At 41.6% G+C, this 22,570-nt stretch overlaps 1 protein-coding gene across 1 annotated transcript; it reads left to right on the top strand.

Annotated features, from left to right (window-relative positions):
• The first annotated feature begins 55 nt into the window (after positions 1-55).
• On the top strand, positions 56-21,921 carry LOC137335594 (deleted in malignant brain tumors 1 protein-like). The gene is made up of 4 exons (XM_068000903.1): positions 56-80; positions 8,817-9,131; positions 13,901-14,215; positions 21,545-21,921. Exons 1-4 carry the CDS (start codon positions 56-58, stop codon positions 21,919-21,921), a joined length of 1,032 nt encoding a protein of 343 aa, XP_067857004.1.
• Positions 21,922-22,570: the final 649 nt, after the last annotated feature.

The raw sequence follows: 22,570 nt of genomic DNA, 5'->3' as shown, positions 1-22,570 counted from the left end.
GTATCTTGTGGCAAATTTGCTGATGATACAAAGATCGGTGGAAAAGCAAGTTGCGATGAGGATACAAAGTGTCTGTGAAGGTATGTTAACAATTTAAAGGAATGGGCAAAAAATTGGCAGATGGAATATAATGTGGGAAAATGTGAAGTCATCCACTTTGGGGAGGAAAAATAAAAAAACAAATTATTATTTGAAAGGGGAAATACTACAAAATGCTGCGGTACAGAGGGATCTGGGTGTCCTCGTACATGAAACACAAAAAGTCAACATGGAGGTGCAGCAGGTAATCAATAGTTCAAAAATTTAATATATTATATAAATAGTTCAATAGTTTAATTTACTATATAAATAATTGAATTATTTAATTTATTATATAAATTATTCAAGTGTTTAATTTATTACATGTATAATTCAATAGTTTAATTCATTATATAAATAATCCATTGTTTAATTTATTATATAAAGAATTCAATAGTTTAATTGATTATATAAATAATTAAATAGTTTAATTTATTATATAAATCAACGAATTGTTTAATTTATAATATTAATAATTTATTAGATAAACAATTTAATTGTTTAATTCATTAAATAATTCACAAGTTTAATTTATTATCTAAATTAAATTGTTCTTTTATTGTATAAATAATTCAAGTGTTTAATTATATAAATAACTCAATAGTTTAATTCATTATATAAATATAATAATTGTTTAATTTATGATATAAATAATTCAATTGTTTAATTTATTATACTAACAATTCAAGTGTTTAATTTATGATATGAATAATTCAAATGTTTCATTTATTATAAAGAGAATTCAATAGTTTAAATTATTCGATTGATTAATTTATTATGGAAATAACCAAGAGTTTAATTTATTAGATAAAACATTCAACAGCTAAATTTATTATCTAAATAATTCAATAGTTTAATTCATCATATAAATTATTCAAGTGTTTAATTTTATATAAATAATTCAATAGTTTAATATATTATATAATTAATAAACTGTTTAATTTTTTGTGTAAATAATTGAATTGTTTAATTTATTATATAAACAATTCAATTGATTAATATATTGGATACATAATTCAGTAGTTTAATTATATAAATAATTCAAGTGTATAATTCACGATATAAATAGTTCAGTTGTTTAATTTATTATATAAATAATTCAATTGGTGAATTTATTATACAAATAAACAAGTGTTTAATTTATTATATGAAACAGTCAAGTGTATAATTTATTACAAAAATAGTTCAATTGTTTACTTTATTATTTCAACATTTCAAGTGTTTAATTTATTATCTAAATAATTCACTCGTTTAATTTGTTAAATAAATAATTTAAAGTTTTGTTTATTATATAAATAATTCAATAGTTTAATTCATAATATAAATAATCAATTGTTTAATTTCTTACATAACTACTTCAGTTGTTAAATTAAACTATTGAATTATTTTTATAATAAATTAATCATCTAAATAATTCAATTGATGAAATTATTATACAAATAAACAAGTGTTTAATTTATTATCTAACTTTATTGTTTAATTTATTATCTAAAGAAGTCAAGTGCTTAATTTATTAGAGAAATAACTCAATAGTTTAGTTTACTGTATAAATAATTGAAGTGTTTAATTTACTATATAAATTATTGAAGTGTTTAGTTTATCAAAAATAATTCTACAGCTTAATATGTTACATAAATAATACAAGTATTACATTTATTATATAAAGAAACAATTGTTTATTTTAGTATATAAATCATTCAAGTGTTTCATTTATTATGTAAATAATTCAAATGTTTCATTTATTATGTAAATAATTCAAGTGTTTCATTTATTATATAAAAAAATCAAGTGTTAAATTTATTATGTAAATAATTGAATTGATTATTTGATTATCTGAATAATTCAATAGTTTAATTTATTATATGAATTAACAAGTGTTTAATTTATTATGTAAATGATTCAAGTGTTAAAATTATTATATAAAGACGTCAAGTGTTTAAATTATATAATTAATTCAAAGGTATAATTTATTATATAAATAATTCAAGTGCTTCCATTTTATAAACAATTCAAGTGTTTAATTTGTAATACAAAGATTCAAGTGTTTATTTTATCATATTAGTAATCCATTATTTAATTTATTTTATGAAGAATTCAATAGGTTATTTATTATATCAATAATCAATTGTTTAATTTATTATATAAAGAAGACCAGTGTTTAATTTATTATATAAATAGTTCAAGTGCTTAATTTATTATATAAATAATTCAATAGTTCAATTCAGTATATAATCAATTGTTTAATTTATTATATAATGTGAATTGTTTCATTTATAAAATTGTTTAATTTATTATATAAATTATTCAAGCATTTAATTTATTATATAAATATTTCAAATGTTTCATTTATTATAAAGATAATTCAATAGTTTAAATTATCGAAGTAATTCGATTGATTAATTTATTGTATAAATAATCAAGGCTGTAGTTTATTGTATAAATAATTCAATAGCTTAATTCATTACATGAATAATTCAGTAGTTTAGTTCATTATATAGATAATTGAATTGTTTAATTTATGATATAAATTATTCAAGTGTTTCATTTATTATATGAATAATTCAAGTGTTCTATTTATTATATAAATAATCATTTTTAAAATTTATTATACAAAGAAGTCAAGTGTTCAAATTATTATACAAATAACACAATAGTTTAATTTACTGTATAAGTAATTGAATTGTTTAATTTATTATATAAATCATTGAAGTGTTTAATTTATTATATAAATAATTCAATAGTTTAATTTGATAAAATAATTCATGTGTCCAATTTATTATTTAAATAATCCAATAGCTTAATTCATTATATAAATAATTCAAGTTAATTTACTATGTAAAAAGTCAATTGTTTAATTTATTATATAAATAATAGAATTGATTATTTCATTATCTAAATAATTCAATTGTTTAATTTATTATATAAATAATTCAACAGCTTAATTCATTCTATAAATAATTCAAGTGTTAAATTTATTAAAGAAAGAAACAATTGTTTCATTTATTGTATAAATAATTCAAGTGTTTCATTTATTATACAAATAATTCAACAGTTGAACTTATTACATAAATAATACAAGTGTTAAATTTATTATATGAAGAAACAATTGTTTCATTTATTATATACATAATTCAAGTGTTTAAATTATTATATAAATAATTCAGGTTTTTCCATTATATAATACTTCAAGTGATTCCATTATATAAATAATTCAAGTGTTTAATTTATTATGTAAAAAATCAATTGTTTAAAATATAATATAAATAATTCAATAGTTTAATTCATTATATAAATAATCAATTGTTTAATTTATTATATCAATAATTGTTTAATTTAATACATAATTAGTTCAACTATTTAATTGTATAAATAATTCAATAGTTTATATTATATAAATAATTCAATAGATTAATTCATTATATAAACAATTCAAGTGTTAAATTTATTATATAAATAATTCAGCAGCTTAATTTATTGTATAATAATTCATGTGTCTAATTTATTATATAAATAATCCAATAGTTCAATTTATAATGAATTGTTTAATTTATTATATAAATAATTCAAGTGTTTAATTTATTATATAAATAATTCAATAGCTTAATTCATTATACAAATAATACACATGTAAAATTTATTATATGAAGAAACAATTGTTTCATTTATTATATAAAAAAGTCAACTAAACGATTGAATTCTTTATATAATAAATTAAACAATGGATTATTTATATAATGACTTAAACTATTGAATTATTTATATTATGAATTAAACACTGATTTATTTATACAATAAATAAACACTAATTCTTTATATAATAAATTAAACAATTGATTATTTAATAAATTGAACTATTGAATTATTTATATAATAAATTAAACACATGGGGCCTGATTTTAGCAGGCCTGCGGGTTTCCGGCGGGTTGGGTTTCGGGTGCGTGGCCTCTGCGCCCGGTGAAATTAGTGGGTTTCCCGCGCGATCTTAGCAGGCAATCCACTAATTGGAGCCAATTACCTGCTCCTCCGGGGTCCGCGCTGCTGGTCTGCGCGTCGGGCGGGCTGCGCATGCGCAGTACGATCTGTCAGCTGGATGCTCTCTAGTTAAAGGGGCAGTCCTCCACTGAGAGATGCTGCAACCAATGGAACAAATTACAGCATGGAGCAGCCCAGGGGGAAGGCTGCTCCCAGTTTAATGATGCCTCATCCCAGGTATCATCAGATGGGGTGAGGAGGAGGGGGAGGACAGAGATCTTCCACCCGGCGGGCAGGAGGAAGCGGCCTGCCTCTGTCACCAAGAAGGCCTGGCTCGAGGTGGCAGAGGGGGTCACCTGCACCACCAACATATCGCCCACCTGCATACAGTGCAGGAGGCGCTCCAATGACCTCAGTAGGTCAGCCACAGTGAGAACACGTAGTCTTTCCCCTACACTCCGTCTGCCACAACACTGCCCCCACCCCACATCTCCTTCGGCACCGCCAACACTACTCTGTCACATCAACCCTCATACCCACTCAAACCCCATCCTCATCTTACCTGCACCTACTCACCTCGCCAGTACTCACGCACCACTAACACGCAACCCAATCCTCACAGAATCTCATGGCTCTATCCCATACTCACCCTCTCGTGCATCTCTCTCACGGCCAGCCTCACTCAACCTGCCACCACCTGTGCTGCAGCCACAGGGCATGCATCGCATATGTGCAGTAGGCAGCGTACGGCAAACGTGTCGTGAGCATGAAGGGGATGCACAAGGGTGTCTGAGGGTTTGCCATGGGTGTTACCTATATTGGATTTCAGAGCAACAAACATCACACATTATATTGGCACCACCACTGCCATGTCTCCGCGAATCCTGTCTGTTGTGTCCAATAATGCCCGCTCCTGGGTATCACTATGAGGACCCACCACTGATGCCACCCATTGTGTTACTGCAGAGTAGGTGCAGGTGTATTTGCAGGGCTCTTCCGTGCAGACGACTGAGAGACATCGGCGGTGTACCCGGCTGCACCCTGGAAGGATGCGGAGGAGAAGTTGTGGAGGGCAGTGGTGACTTTGGCAGCGACAGGTAAGCAGATGGTGCTGGGGCCAGCCAGGAGCAGCTCGGCATGAAGGAGCCTGCAGATCTCCACGACTACGTGTCGAGTGAATCTGCGCTTCCGTGTGCACTGCTGCTCGGAGAGGTCCGAGGAGCTGCGCCTCGGTCTGTGGACCCTGTGGCGAGGGTAGTGCCCTCTGCGACGCGTCTCTCTCTGCGGTAGCCCTCACTCCTGCTGTACAGGTGGATGTGTCACAGCACTCTGTTGTTGAGCTCTACGTGTCAGAGGTGGACGACGTGGATGGCGAGGCTGGTGATGCTGTTCGCCCTCCGAGGGGGTCATGACTGCAGCTACGGCGGCCCCCATCCGCAATATGTACATCTGAGGGGGTCCGCAAGGTAGGCACATGTCTCCGGACCCCGGGGTGTGTGTGCAGGTTGGTGACTTTGACCGTCCGGAGGGGGGTGGTGGAGGCCACACTTTGTCCCAAGTGACAGAGCGGCCTCCTGCAATGGCTGAGGCTCTCCCCCCCCCTACCTGTCAAATGGACCTTGGCAGCTGCCACAGGCTGACGGCTGCAACACGTTCCCCCAGTGTGTGAAACAGTCCCATGTTTATCGAAAATCACACACAGTCCCTTAATCAGGTCAGTTAATGACCTGAACAACCAAAGTAAATACACTCAAGTGGCATCCCGCTGGCTTTAATTGCCTGCGGGAATCCCACCAGCGGGGGCTGCGCACGCACCCCCGCACGTCAGCGCGGAACACGGAAGTGGGCGGGATCGAGGCGCGATCGGGTCCCGCTCCGGGATTTCGGGATTTTCGGGCCCCCCCCCCCTGCCGAGTACGCACCTGGTAGCAGGTGCTAAAATCGGGCCCAATGGGTAGTAAAAGTTTGGAACTCTCTTCCACAAGCGGCAGTTGATGCTAGTTCAAATGTAAAATTCAAATCTGAGATTGATAGATTTTTGTTAACCAAATCTATTAAGGGATATGGGGCTAAGGCGGGTATATGGAGTCAGATGACAGATCAGTTATGATCTCATTGAATGGCGGAACAAGCTTGAGGGGCTAAATGGCCTACTCCTGTTCCTATATTTCTATGATGCTATTTCACCACAAGGAGCGGGCCCATCACCACCGCCTTCTCAGGACAACTACACACGGGTAATAAGTGGTCAGAGCACCGTCACCACAAGGAGCGGGCCCATCACCACCGCCTTCTCAGGACACCTACATACGGGTGATAAATGGTCAGAGCACCGTCACCACAAGGAGCGGGCCCATCACCACCGCCTTCTTAGGACACCTACATACGGGTGATAAGTGGTCAGAGCAAATTCGGCACAAGGAGCGGGCCATTACCACCACCTTCTCAGGACAACTACACACGGGTAATAATTGGTCAGAGCAACGTCACCACAAGGAGCGGGCCCATCACCACCACCTTCTCAGGACAACTACACACGTGTAATAATTGGTCAGAGCACCGTCACCACAAGGAGCGGGCCATTACCACCACCTTCTCACGACACCTACACACGGGTGATAAGTGGTCAGAGCACCGTCGCCACAAGGAGCGGGCCCATCACCACCACCTTCTCAGGGCACCTAAAAACGGGTAATAAATGGCCAGAGCACCGTCGCCACAAGGAACGGGCCCATCACCACCGCCTTTTCAGAACATCTACACACAGGGAATAAATGGGGCAGATCCCACATTGCCCACATCCCGAGGACAACGTAAGATCTCGGTACACATAACGATGAGCGGAAGTATTCTCCATGTGTTACACATCGACCAGAGCAATTATTGCACAGTGTTAAATAACGCACAATATTTCTGACCTTATCCCCTCCCTCTACGATAATTGGAGTTGAAATCGGTGACCAGTGAGAGATACCTGAAATAATTAAAGTGGCCACAAGTGGATTACTAAAGGCAGATATTTTTTAGCAAATTTAATGGAGCCTTTGGAGATATCATTAATTGTACAGCTTATATAGACAAGGAAAATGAAGTATGTACAGTGTATGTGGATTTCAAGAAGGAATGTAAAATAAGTGTCAGGTACAGCATGAGACGGAGCAGAATGGATCGAACATTGAGTGTCAGACACAAAACAAAGGAGTCGGGTTAATGTGTCTTGTTCAGTTTGAAGATGGGTCAGAAATAGTGTACCCAGTTGACAGTGCTGGGGGTTTATATATATGTTAGTATGTGAGTGTGTATGTGTCTGTGTCTTCGTGTATGAGTCTGTGTATATGTGTGTCTTCGTGTATTGTTCCTGTGAGTGTTTCTGTGTGGTAATGTGTGCGTGTGTGCCTTTGTGTATGTGTGTGTGTGTGTATACTAATTTACTTGATAAATTGTTGACACAATTGTTACAAATGTTAGAATGTTGTACAGATTGCATTTCCGGTTTTATAAAAATGAAGAACAGATGAAATCACAGACCCCGGTATCGTTTCTTACAAAAAGTGACAGGAATTTTTACCTCACAAATTCTTGTATTTGTAACTTTTCTTTCTGATATTTTCATTAATTTCTTGCCCGAGCGAACTCCAATTCTCAATGTCTTATTTCAGGGAGACCTGGGAAAAGTCAGGCTGACCGGTCAGGTAATCGCCCTTTATTTCAGATTCTCTGTTGAGGCAAATAGAATCAATGCATTTAAGGGGAAGCTAGATTTAAAAAAAAACATGAGGGAGGAAGGAACAGAAGTATATGCTGATAGGGTGAGATGAAGTAGGGAGGGAAGAGGCTCGCGTGGAGCATTAATACCGGCATAGACCCGCTGGGCCGAATGGCCTGCTTCTGTGCTGTAGTTTCAGTGCAACACGATGCAACCTGTCCCATGGAGATCACATGACCATCCAGCCCCGCATCCTTCTCCATTGGCTGCGGGGGAAATGTATCTTCCAATCCTTACCGGAGCTCGGCTGTCATTATGATTGGCCAATCAATTCTGAGCATGAAGGACAGCTGATCATTGAAACCACGCCCATCTGTTGACATCTTCAGACTGAAGTGCATTCTGAGCCAATCGCCCATCCGCCCCGCGGGTGCCGCTCTGGGGCTGGGAATCTCCCGGTGACTGGGGTTTAATACACTGTAACCGCTTGATGCTGACAGACTGTGATTCTGTGAATGGGGACAGTCCGTGCGCTGGGAGACTGGGGGTTTAATACACTGTAACCGCTTGATGCTGACAGAATGTGGGACTGGTGAATGGGGACAGTCCGTGCGCTGGGAGACTGGGAGTTTAATACACTGTAACCGCTTGATGTTATTTCTGATATTTTACAGACTGTGAGACTGGTGAATGGGGACAGTCCGTGCGCTGGGAGACTGGGAGTTTAATACACTGTAACCGCTTGATGTTATTTCTGATATTTTATAGAGACTGTGAGACTGGTGAATGGGGACAGTCCGTGCGCTGGGAGACTGGGGGTTTAATACACTGTAACCGTTTGATGTTATTTCTGATATTTTACAGACTGGCGGAGTGGTGAATGGGGACAGTCCGTACACTGGGAGACTGGGAGTTTAATACATTGTAACCGCTTGATGTTGTTCCTGATATTTTACAGAGACTGTGAAGCTGAGACTGGTGAATGGGGGCAGTCCGTGCACTGGGAGACTGGGAGTTTAATACACTGTAACCGCTTGATGTTGTTCCTGATATATTACAGAGACTGTGAAGCTGAGACTGGTGAATGGGGGCAGTCCGTGCGCTGGGACAGTGGAGATTCTCTACAAAGGACAGTGGGGGACTGTGGATCATAATCTCTGGGACCAGCCGGACGCCGCTGTCGTGTGTCGGGAGCTGGGCTGCGGGGCCGCGCTGTCCGCACCGGGCGGGGCTCACTTTGGGAAAGGGTCCGGACGCATTGTGACGTATGGTGTTCGGTGCGGCGGGACCGAGGCCGCTCTGCGGGACTGTGTTTCAGCTTCATGGCGTCACCGCTCCTGGCCACACTCCACTGATGCCGGCGTCATCTGCTCAGGTAAAAATCTTCCTGCTGTCTCTCATCTCCCGCCGGGTCTGACGGTTTCCGGGAAAAGCGAGAGTAAAATAATTCGGGACTGTCCGTACCCGGAAAGTGAGATGATAATTCCAGTATTCTCAGATTATTATTAATATTAGGATCACTGTTTGTGTTATAATATCACTATAATTATATTTAATAAACACCCCCCACTGGGAGCAGTAAATACCTGATACGCGGCACATTTACAAAGCAGACAGAGCAAGTTCCCATTGAGATTTGATCCAGAGCCGCGGTGAATGATCCGAACCGCTGGAAATGTCCCAATCTCAATCCAACTCTCCATTCTAAACCCACCAGCCGCTATTGGACAAGCGCCGTGAGCCCGGCTGTGCCCCTGCGCTCGTCGCCTGATGTGAGATACAGTCATAGAATGGTTACAGCACAGAAAGAGGCCCATCGGCCCATCGATCCTGTGCCGGCTCTTTGTGAGGGCAATCCAGTTAGTCCCATTCTCCCGCTCTTTCCCCCGCAGCCCTGCAATTATTTTCCCTTCAAAAATGTATGTAATTCCACTTTGAAACACTCGTTTGAATCTGCATCCACCTTCATTTCAGGCAGCGCATTCCAGATCATAACCACTCACTGGGTAAAAAAGTTTTTCCTCACGTCGCCTTTGGTTCTTTTGCCAATCACATTAAACCTGTGTCCACTGGTTGTCGACCCTTCCGCCAATGGGAACAGTGTCTCTTTTTTTTACTTTATGTAAACCAGCGTCATTTTGAACACTTCTATCAAATCTCATCTCAACCTTCTCTGCTCTAAGGAGAACCACCACAGCTTCTGCAGTCTATCCACATAACTGAAGTCCTCCACCCCGAGAACGATTCTAGGAAATCTTTTCTGCACTCTCACTAAGGCCTTCCCATTCTTCCTAAAGTGCAGTGCCTAGAATTGAATATATTCAATGACTCAGCAGAGAATTCCAAAGATTCACAACCCTCTTAGTGAAGAAATTCTTCCTCATCTCAGTTTTAAATGGCCGACACCTTATCCTGAAACTATGCCCCCCAGTTCTAGACTCTCCATCCAGGAGAAACAATCTCTCAGCCTCTACCCTGTCAAGCCCCCTCAGAATCTTATATGTTTCAAAGAGATCACCTCTCATTCTTCTTATCTCGAGAGAGTAGAGGCCCATTTTACTCAATCTCTCCTCATAGGACAGGCCTCTCATCCCAGGAATTAATCTAGTGAACCTTCGTTGAACCTAAGTCAAGTATATCCTTAATTAGGAAAGGAGACCCAAACTGCACACAATATTCAAGGTGAGGTCTCGCCAAAGACCTATACAACTGTAGCAAGACTTCCTTACTCTTGTACTCCAACGACCTTGCAATAAATTCAACATGACATTTGTTTTCCTAATTGCTTGCTGTACCTGCATGTTAACTTTATGTTTTTTGTACGAGGACACCCAGATCATTCTGAAGACAAACATTTAATCGTTTCTCACCTTTTAAAAAATATTCTGTTTTTCTATTGTTCCTACCAAAGTGAATAACCTCACATTTCCTCACATTATACTCCATCTGCCACCTTCTTGCCCACTCACTTAACCTGTCTACATTCCTATGCAGACTCCTTGCATTCTCCTCACAACTTTCCCACTTAACTTTGTATCGTCAGCAAACTGGGATAGAATACATTCAGTCCCTTCATCTAAGTCATTAATATAAATTGTAAATAGTTGAGGCCTAAGCACTGATTCTACAGCACCTCACTAGTTACCGCCTGCCAACGTGAAATTGACGCATTTATCCATATTCTTTGTTTTCTGTCCATTAACCAATCCTCTATCCATGCTAATAGAATACCCCCAACTCCATGAGCTCTTGTTTTATGTGACAACCTTATATGTGGCACGTTATTGAATGTCTTTTGGAAATCCAAATATACTGCATCCACTGGTTCCCCTTTATCTACCCTGCTAGTTACATCCTCAAAGTCCTCTAGTAAATTTGTTACGCGATTTGCCTTTCATAAAACCATGTTGACTCTGCCTAATCATATTATGATTTTCTAAGTGCCCTGTTACCACTTCCTTAATAATGGATTCCAGCATTTTCCTGATTACGGATGTCAAGCTAACTGGCTTGTAGTTCCCTGTTTTCTCTCTCCCTCCTTTCTTCAATAGCGGTGTTACATTTGCTACCTTCCAATCCACTGGCGACCGTTCTAGAATCTAGGGAATTTTGGAAGATCAAAACCAATGCATCCACTATATCTGCAGCCACTGGTAATTTATGCTGATCATACAGCGTAAACGCAAACCTAGGATCAGAATAAAATATAACCTTCAACAATCATGATGTTAAATAGAGCAACCGATTATTTGGGAGTGAATTATAGAAGAAGAATGGGTGGAAATTGGTCTCGGGCGGTCCCAACACAGGCGATAGTGAATCAATGGCCCGATTTATACTCTGACCGATTCGGTTTACCAGTGAAGTCAACCGAAAATAAAATTAATCAGTGAGTAAAATGATCCGCCGATTTGCATCGCCTGGTTTGAGAATCGAACAGAGTTGTAAAATGGGCCCCCAATTCGGATCGCCCGGTTGGCATTGCCCGATTTGCCCGATTCGCATTGCCCGATTCGCATTGCCCGCTTTGCCCGATTCGCATTGCCCGCTTTGCCCGATTCGCATTGCCCGCTTTGCCCGATTCGCATTGTCCGCTTTGCCCGACTCGTATTGCCCGCTTTGCCCGACTCGCCCGGTTTTTGCAAGATCAATTTCGCCTCCAACAATTCTGCAAAGTGGAATCTAAAGTAATTTCAAGTCATGGTCAATTGGTGGTCAGAGAGATTAACAGTGACATGGAATTGAGCAGAGCAGAGCTGCAAAACGTAATACTGTGAACTGAGTTGAAAACGTTAACATGAAGATGGCAAAGAAGGCGCTACAACATGAAAATAATTGGTGATTATAAAATAGATGCTACACTAAATGTTGACCTCCCCACCCGGCAAACCGTGCAATGCGAATCGGGTGATGCGAATCGGGCGATGAGAACCGGGGGCCCATTTTACAACCCTGTTCAATTCTCAAACCAGGCGAAGCGAATTGGCGGCTCGTTTTTTTTCAGTAACAAAATCGTTACAATGAACCATTTCGGCAAAAATAACTTTGAGCGTCCAGAAAAGCGAATGAGCTCAAAACTAACAAGTGCCCAAGACTGGACGGTATAGATCCAAGGGTGATAGAGAGGCCAGGGATGAGCATTGGGAATGGTGACCACCATTATGGGGTATTTGGCTCGCTGTACCCTGGGGAAGTTTCAGGTCACGCGGAGTTGAATTTTTGAGGAGGTCCTAACAAGGAGGGCAGGGGCATGTCTTTGGATGTTGTCTATATGGAATTCCAGAAAACATGAGATAAAGTTCCACACAAGAAATTATTAACAAAAATACAAGTTCACGGGATTGAAGGTGATCCTGTAACATGGGTTGGTAATTGGTTTGTGGGAGGGAGGACACAGGGAGTAGGGATAAATGGAATAACTCTGATTGGCAGGATGTGGAAAGTGGTGTTCAGCACGGGTCTGTACTGGGGCCTCAGCTTTTCACCATATTTAGTACTGACTTGGATGAAGGAATAGAGAGTTGTATGACCTAGTTTGCGAATGACATTATGTTAGGAGACACAGTAAGTTGTGTAGATGGAATAAGAAAGTTACAACGGGACACAAACAGATCAAGTGAATGGGCGAGTCTGTGGCAGGTGGAGTTCAATGTGGGCATATACTTTGGATACAAGAAAGAGAAATCAGAATATTTCCTTAATGCTGAGAGATTAGGAACTGTGGAGGAGCAAATGGGTTTGGGTGCCCAGGCGCAGACATCACTAAAAGTTAGTGCAGAATTACAAAAAGTAATCAAAACGGCCAATGAAATGTCGATCTTTATATCAAGAGGGCTGGAATAGAAAGTTGTGCTTCACTGTACAGAGTCTTGGTCAGAACCCATCTGGAGAACAGCGATCAGTCATGGGCACTACACATCAGGAAGTATAGATTTTCCTTGCAGCGCAGATTCACTAACATGCGACTGGGGCTAAAAGTGTTAAATTATGAGGACAGGTTCCATAAATTTGGTCTGTATTTCTTTGAGCTTCGAATGTTGAGTAGTTATCTAATTGAGGTGTTTAAAATGATAACATGATTTGATGAGTAGATATAGGGAAAACATTTCGGCTGATGTGGGGATCCAGAAAAAGGGGCACAATCTTAAAGTTAGAGCGAGGGCATTCAGGAGTGAAATCAGGAAGCACGTTTACATACATATAGGGTAGTGGAAATAGTAATGGTAGCAGTAGTAGGTGTCTTAGTAACAGTAGGAGGAGTTGTAGTGGTAGTCGCCGCAACACTAGTAGTAGCAGTAGTAGTAGTAATAGTAGGAACACCAGTCGTACTAATGCTAGTGCTAGCAGGTGTAATAATGGCAGTATTAATATTAGCAATGGTAGTAATAGCAGTAGTAATAGTAGCAGTATTAGTATAATGCTAGTACTAGCAATAGTAGTGGTAGTCGTAATGGTAGTAGCAGTCATGGAAGTAGTAATTGTAATGGTAGTTCGAATGGCGAGACTAGTAATAACATTTGGTTTTGTTGACCTGCAACCAGATGAAATGTGAAACCAACTTAAAGTATATTCATGGTACCTATAATCATTGCATGGTTATTAATATTTATTAATATGATAATAATAATTATTATTATTATTTAGATCACAGAGAGCTCAGACTGGTATCTGGGAGCAGCCGATGCTCTGGCCGGGTGGAAGTGCTACACGGAGACCAGTGGGGGACGGTGTGTGATATTTACTTTGGTTTAGAAGACGCCGGTGTGGTCTGTGAGCACCTTCAGTGCGGGACAGTAATCGTAACCCCGGGAGAAGCTCACTTTGGGGAGGGAACCGGCCCAGTGTGGAAGGAGAACTACAAGTGCAGAGGGAACGAGTCCCGATTGTGGGATTGTCCAGTTTCATCCTGGGAACAGTTTAACTGCTCACATGGAAAACACGCCAGTGTCATCTGCTCGGGTGAGTCCTCACAGTCCATTGAACTGAAATACACCAACTGTTCTACCCTCGAGAAAAGTCTCACATCAGTGAATCTATTTCTACCATTCACTGATCCACCAGTTTTACTGATGAAAATCTCATGTTTTCATTCAGCAATGGACGTGTCCCCAATGGTTGGTCAGTAGATTGGTTCATTATTAAACTACATCAGACAAAAGGGTTTCACTCCAGCACATGTTTCATAAATAAATGGCTCGCCTTACTGTTTATTCTCCTCGTGTGAATCCACCGCATTATTCAGAATCCACTGCGGATGACACTAAATTGGGGGGTATAGTTTATACTGAGGAAGAATACAACAAAATACAAGACATTAAGAAACTTGCAGAATGAGTGTTTAAATGTCAAATTAATTTCAATATAGATAAGTGTGAGGTGATGCATGTTGGCAGAAGGAATAAGTAGGCCACCGTACTCCTTGGAAAATAACAGTCTAAAAGGGGTGAAGGTACAAAGGGGCTTGTGGGTACAGATTCACAAATCATTATAAGTAGAAAGGCAGGCCAACAAAACCATAAAAAGTGCAAACAAAGCACTGGATTTCATTTCCAGAGGAATCGAATTCAAAATCAGAGATGTTATGTGAAACTTAATTGTGACCTGGCTTAGACCACACTCATAGTCCTGCGCACAGTTCTGGTCTCCATATTACAAAAATACTATAGAAGCACTGGAGAAAATGCAAAAAAGATTCACAAGGATGGTATCAGAACTGAGTGGGTACAACGATTAGGAAAGACTGGACAGGCTGGGGCTCTTTTACCTGGAGAAGATTGAGAGGTGACCTGATCGAGGTCTTTAAAAATATGAAGCGGTTCGATCGGGTAGACGTAAAGAAGTTGTTTCCACTTGCGGGGAGTATAAAACTAGGGGCCATAAATATAAGGTAATCACTAATAAATCCAATATGGAATTCGGGAGAAACGTCTTTACCCAGAGTTTGGTTAAAATGTGGATTTCGCTACCACATGGAGTGGTTGAGGCGAAAGGCACAGATGCATTTAAGGGGAAGCTAGATAAGTACACGAGGGAGAAAGGAATAGAAGGATATGTTCATCGGGTGACGTGAAGTAAGGTGAGGGGAAGCTCGTGCGAAGCATAAATATCAGCGTAGATCCGGTGGGCCGAATGGCCTGTTTCTGTGCTGTTAAATTTTAAGTAACTCTATGTAAATTCCTACAAACAGCTCACGGGAACTATTGACATCGAACGCAAATGCTGTGATAGTATTTAAACCGTTACAAATGTTACCGGCTTAAATATATCAATCATCATAAAATTCATTGCAATGATGGGATGTGCTTTTTCCTGGAAACCCTTGGCGTTAATTCGGCAGCAGATAAATGTTTCGAGATGAGTTTATACCTGGTATGCACGTTTCAGTATGTGTTATATGGAGAACAATGTAATGTTGAGTGAATGGACCCTCTCGTCCTCTCCTTGGGCCCGATTTTAGCACCCGCTACCGGGTGCGTTCTCGGCGGGGGGGCCGAGAAAATCCCAAAATCATGCAGCGTGACCGGATCGCGCCTGGATCCCGCCCACTTCCGGGTTCCCCGATGACGTGCGGGGGTGCGTGCGCAGCCCCCGCTGGTGGGAATCCCGCAGGCAATTAAAGCCAGCGGGATGCCACTTGAGTGTATTTACTTTGGTTGTTCAGGTCATTAACTGACCTGATTAAGGGACTGTGTGTGATTTTGGATAAACATGGGACTGTTTCACACACTGGGGGAAACAGTCCCAGTTGAAATAGACGTGCAGCAGCCGTCAGCCTGTGGCAGCTGTAAAGGTCAATTTGACAGGTGGGGGGGGGGGGAGACTCTCGGCCATTGCAGGAGGCCGCTCTGTCACTTCGGACAAAGTTTGGCCACCACCACCCTCCTCCTGATGGTCGAAGTCACCAACCTGCACACTTATCCCGGGGTCCGGAGACATGTACCTACCTTGCGGACCTCCTCAGATGTACATCTTGCGGATGGGGGCCGCCGTAGCTGCAGTCATGACATCCTCGGAGGGCGAACAGCATCACCAGCCTCACTAGCCTCGCCATCCACGCCGTCCACCTCTGACACGTGGAGCTCCACAACAGAGTGCTGTGACACATCCACCTGTACAGCAGGACGGAGGGCTACCGCAGGGAGAGATGCGTTGCAGAGGGCACTACCCTCGCCACACGTTCCACAGACCGAGGCTCAGCCTCCTGTACCTCTCTGAGCAGCAGTGCACACTGACGCTCAGAGTCACTCGACATGTAGCCGTGGACATCTGCAGCCTCTTTCATGCCGAGCTGCACCTGGCTGGCCCTTGCACCATCTTCCTACCTGTCGCTGTCAAAGTCACCACTGCCCTCCCGAACTTCTGCTCCACAGCCTTCCAGGCTGCAACCGGGGACATCCCCGATGTCTCTCAGTCGTCTGCGCAGAAGAGCCCTGCAAATACACCTACACCCACTCTGCAGTGACACACTGGGTGGCATCAGTGGTGGGTCCTCATAGGGATACCCAAGAGCGGGCATTATTTCACAAACCGGACAGGATTCGCGAAGACATGGCAGTAGTGGTGCCAATATAATGTGTGATGTGAGTTGTTCTTTAATTCAATAGAAGTAAGAACCATGACAATCCCTCAAACACCCTTGTGCATCCCCTTCATGCTCACGACACGTTTGCCTTACGCTGCCTACTGCACATATGTGATGCATGCCCTGTGGCTGCAGCACAGGTGGTGGCAGGTTGATTGAGGCTGGCCGTGAGAGAGATGCACGAGAGGGTGAGTATGGATTAGAGCCATGAGATTGTATGAGGATTGGGTTGCGTGGTAGTGGCGGGGTGAGTACTCGCGAGCTGAGTAGGTGCAGGTAAGATGAGGATGAGGTTTGAGTGGGTATGAGGGGTCATGTGACAGAGTAGTGTTGGCCGTGCCGATGGAGATATGGGGTGTGGGCAGTGTTGTGGCAGGCGGAGTGTAGGGGAAAGACTACGTGTTCTCACTGTGGCTGACCTACTGAGGTCATTGGAGCGCCTCCTGCACTGTATGCAGGTGGGCAATATGTTGGTGGCGCAGGTGACCCCCTCTGCCACCTCGAGCCAGTCTTTCTTGGTGGCAGAGGTGGGCCGCTTCCTCCCGGCCGCCGGGGGGAAGATCTCTTTCCTCCCCATCCTCCTCACCCCATCTAATGATACCTGGGGTGAGGCATTATTAAACTGGGAGCAGCCTTCCCCCTGGGCTGCTCCATGCTGTAATTTTTGCTGTTTGTGGCAGCATCTGTCACTGGAGGACTGCCCCTTTAAATAGAGCGCCTCCAGCTGACAGATCTTACTGCGCATGCGCAGCCCGCCCGAGTCGGAGATTGGCATCGGGGAACCCGGAGGAGCAGGTAATTCGCTCCAATTAGTGTGTTTCCTGCTACGATCGCGCGGGCAACCCACTAATTTCACCGGGCGCGTTTTCAACGCGCCAGCTGGCCTACCCGCCGAGAACCCGCACCCCTGGTAAAATCGGGCCCCTTATGTTTATCACAGCCCGCTATTTCCTATAATTGACTTGCATACGTTGCTGAAATTAATAATTAGTTTGCTGGTCCCTTTGTTTGAACAGATTAATGTCCCTCGATGCGAGAGTAAAATTGTTTTTCTGCTTTGTTGAACTCACCGTTGAAATATCTGTTATGATCATGTGAGCACTCGCTGAACCCGGCCTCTATATATTGGATGAGGCAAAGTGCCAGTGGCCAGGAGTCATTTTCTGACCGAGCTCCTGCCATCGATCGCAGCACTTCAACCACAGCCGGTCTGGGTCGGTCGCCCTCTGATTTATGTCCCAATCTCCGGAGTAGCGGCTGGTATCTGCTTGGTATTTCTCGAGAATCTCTTCACCGAGATCAGGCGACGGCAGAAAGGATGTGCGCACAGCCCGCCTGTCTAACTGGGAGTTTCAGGTTATCCGCTGTTATTAATTTATTCTTCTTCAGATGAAGATTGGCAGCCGAGACTGATCAATGGGTGAAGCCGCTGTGACGGGCGAGTGGAGATATACTACAACGGCAGCTGGGGGCGAGTGCGGGATAATCTCTGGGATTTAAATGATGCCAACGTGGTCTGCAGACAGCTCGGCTGCGGCTGTGCGATATCCGCATAACACTCTTCAAAGTACGGAGAGGGTGAAGGGCCTGTGTGGGTGAATGATGTCCATTGTATTTGAAACGAGTCGCAGCTCCGGGACTGCAGCTCATTCACATTGAATCAGAGTCTGACTGACAGCGAGGATGTAGGCGTGCTCTGTTCAGGAGAGTGAATGGTGACATTTCAGGAGACATAAACCACCGTTATTGGTGATCTGAGAAATAGAGAATGTAGGTCCAGTGTTCATTCGTTTCCATGCAAACTGGTTATTTAGCACAGAATGTAAGCCGATATGGGAGAAAATGAACAAACAATAAGCAAGAATAGGAGAGATTTTTCCACTAAATGTGGAGCAGACTCTCCACTACAGCAGGCATCACCAAGGGCGATGTACCACTTGTTTGGCAAAATGTTTGAGCTTTTTAAGGATAATGAGAACGTTTGGGGTTATGGAAAGATTACACAAAGAAAACAGTTTGCCTGTGATGTATTATCCGCTGCAAGGACATCTACCCCGGCGTTGATCTCGGTTCGTGGGTGGAATAGTTTTTTTAGCTGCCATTTCACTGACAGTCTGAAAGAGGTTAAAGCGCCACCCTGCGGCCAAACAAGGATCACCAGCTTTCCAGACACATTGCTTGTGAGGTAACAGCGCCACCCATTGGATGAAATAACAGAAGCAGATGGGGTCTTTCGAGAACCACCCATTATTTTCAATGGACTGGTGTCTCAGTGGTAATCAGGTAAAAAAATATCAAAAGCGTACATTTCGACATATGTATTCTGTATTTGTGCTTGGATTGTTTTTGTAGATTTCTCGAACACGAGAGACGAGACAGGAATAGAGAGGAGAATGTAGATTGAGTCGAACTTCACTTCTCTGGGAGTTTGGTGCTGGAGAAAGTTCAGTCAAACTCTAGGCACATGTTTTAATTTAGTAACTCAGACATGGCAGGATGGCAGTGCAGAGAGCCCAGGTGTGTTTCACAGAGTGAGCTTTGTCGATGGTCATGTATTACTATGATGGGAGGAGGAAGTTACAAAGGGACATAGGCAGAATGAAGGAGTTGGCAAAACTATGGAAGATGGCGTTTAATGAAGGGGAGTGTGAGACCATCCGCTTTGAATCTCAAGGACAAATTTTAACATTGTCTAAATGGAAAGAGACCAGAAACTGTGGAGAAGCAAAGAGGTTTAGATTTCCAGTCACAAATCACGAAAAGCTAGTGCACAGGGACAAGTGGTCGTCAAAAGGCTAATGGGATGTTGACCTTTATCTCAAGGAGGATGAAATACAAAGGGGAGGAAGTGATGCTTCAATTGCATCGAGCCTTGTTGGACCACATCTGGAGCAATGTTTTCAGTTTTTAACATCACAGTTCAGGAAGGATACATTGGCCTTCAGATTTGTGCAGGGCAAATGGTTAAATTATGAGGACAGATTGCATATACTAGGATTGTATTGTCTTCATCATAGATGATTGAGGGTGATTGTAAATGAAAATAAGGAAACAGTGGACATGTTAAATAATTATTCTGCATCAGTATTTACAGCAGAGGAAGAGGATAGCATGCCAGACACCCCAAGGAAACTAATTTTGAATCAGGGCCGGGCGCTACCATAATTAATGTAAGCAAATTAACAGTAATGAAGAAAATAATGGCACTAAAGAGTGACAAATCTCCAGGCCATATGATTTTCATCCCAGGATTTTGAAGGAAGTACGTGAGAACATTGCTGAAGCCCGAACTACAATCTTCCAAAGTTCTGTCAATTTATGAACCGTTCCTTTAGATTGGACAATTGCACATCTCACTCCGCTCTTTAAGAAAAGTGAGAGATGGAAACCAAGGAATTCTCGAACAGTTAGCCTAACATCTGTTGGGAAATTACTAGAATCTAAAATTAAGGAGAGATTCACTGAACTCCTTGAAAACTTTCAGTTGATCAGAGAGAAACGTCATGGATTTGTAAAGGGTAGGTCATGCCTGATGAAACTGATAGAATTTTTTGAAGATGTGACTAAAGTAGTAGACAGGAGAATGTCTATTGATGATGTCTATATGGACTTCAAGAAGGCATTCGATAAAATCCCTCATAAAAGACTTTTAGCCATAGTTGAAGCTCATGGAATTGAGGGCAAATTATTGACCTGGTTAGGAAGTTGACTGAGCGGCAGAAGGCAGAGAGTAGGGATAATGGACAGATACTCAAATTGGCAAGATGTGACTAGTGGTGTCCCAAAGGGATCTGTGTTGGGGCCTCAACTATTCACTGTATTTATTAACGAATTAGATGACGGGATGGAGAGTCACAGATCCAAGTTTGCCGATGACACGAAGATAGGCAGCATTGTAAGAAGTGTAGATTGAAGCTTAAAATTACAGAGAGATATTAATAGGTTAAGTGGATGGGCAAAACTGAGCCAAATTGATTACAATGTAGACAAGTGTGAGATTTGGAAGTCGTACTCCGCGAGTTCATTAATGCTCCACTTTTATTTCTGCTACATGGATGATTTGGACTTGGAAAAAGGGAGCACAATACTGAGATTGGCTGACGATAAAACAAAAACAGTAAGGGATCTGGTTAACAGTAAAATGTTTCAGGCGGACACAAACACGTTTGCAGAATGGTCAAATATGTGGCAGAATTAATTTAGTATGAATTTGGGGAAGGCATTTGGGAGGAGAACCATGAATAGAAGCATACGTTCAATGCGTTGATGTTGGCTGAACAGATACTTAGCCCATGAGAACAGCCCATTTTGGAGAAGGCACTGGGCCCATTTGGCTGGATAACGTTGAATGCCGTTCAGACGAGTCCTTCTTATGGCAATGTCTCTCCACACCATGGGGTCAGCATGACTGTAAGCACAGAGAGGATGCCGGTGTGGTTTGCTCAGGTAACAGTCCGTGTTTACTCAGTGCAAGTACCATTCATGGATATCTTAATGACAGTGCATCATTGGCGCATGTGTCTTGTACTGCAAGAAATCAATCGTTAACGAGGAGCGACAGTTTCCATTCTTTTACTGGGACACCTGACCACACAAGTGACCATTTACCAGGTAGTTTCCTTTTCAAATAATATGGTCTTTACTTGGGATTTCGTTAATGAGTCATAAAATAACTGAACTTCCTGTTGATTTGTTACTTTATTCAGGACAACAATTACGGTTAGTTGGAGGAAGGACTAACTGTTCGGGAAGAGTTGAGATCATGTTCAATAACACATGGGGGACGGTGTGTGACGATTCCTGGGATAGGCGAGAGGCCCGTGTGGTGTGCCGGCAGCTCGATTGCGGCTCCGCCCTTTCGGATTCCGGGGAGCCCGTGTATGGGAAAGGCGAGGGCCCTGTATTGCTGAGCAGAGTCCAGTGCAAGGGAAGCGAACTCTTCCTGTGGGACTGTCGGTCATCAACATGGGCTCAGCGGGTCTGTGCTCACAAAGTCGCCAGTGTGATGTGTTCTGGTAGGAGCAGGAACATGTTTATTCAATCAATGGACGCCTTCATTTATTCATTTCCGTGCTTCAGATGAAATCTCTTGTTATGTATTTTAAAAGCGAGAATGTAAAATGATGATTTCCTTTTAACTGATATTGAATATTCGGCTTTGCCATCTCCCCCTAAAACTGCAAAAAAACGACATGTACTTTTCAATAGAAGTTCATGTTGTTCTTTAATTTGTGAATATTGATTGATCCGGATCAGTAGTCACTCTGTTTACTGATAAGATGAGACTGTTTGTTGCTTCAAACATTCTATGATTGAACCATATCCCCTTACCCCTGTCTCCTGTAGCAAACCAATTCTCCAGTTTATTCTCTTCCTACAAACAGCCTCAATTAAAGTGTGCGAATTTCCCCCATTCTGGAAGTGTTGTTTCATTGGAGCAGACTTGTCGCTGTTCCCACAATAAGTCGCTCTGTTTGTCTTAATCAAACTCCTCATTGGCCCTGCTCTGTCACTCCGTCTATCGTTTGTCTCTCTGCCGACAGTCACGGCAGTTCAAGTCGAGATTCATTGTGTCAAGTGTATTCAAACGTTTCGAAGTGATAGGGCAAACAATAAATACAAATATATATTATTATCTTTCATTCATGCTTGATCCCAATTTAAATTCATTAAGTTTTGACCATAGTTACTGCCCCTTCAATCGTGACATGCAACAAATCAACTGACCCACA

The sequence above is a fragment of the Heptranchias perlo genome, chromosome 20 (assembly GCF_035084215.1).
Source record: "Heptranchias perlo isolate sHepPer1 chromosome 20, sHepPer1.hap1, whole genome shotgun sequence".
Taxonomy (NCBI): domain Eukaryota; kingdom Metazoa; phylum Chordata; class Chondrichthyes; order Hexanchiformes; family Hexanchidae; genus Heptranchias; species Heptranchias perlo.
This window is presented reverse-complemented; position numbering and strand designations above follow the sequence as displayed.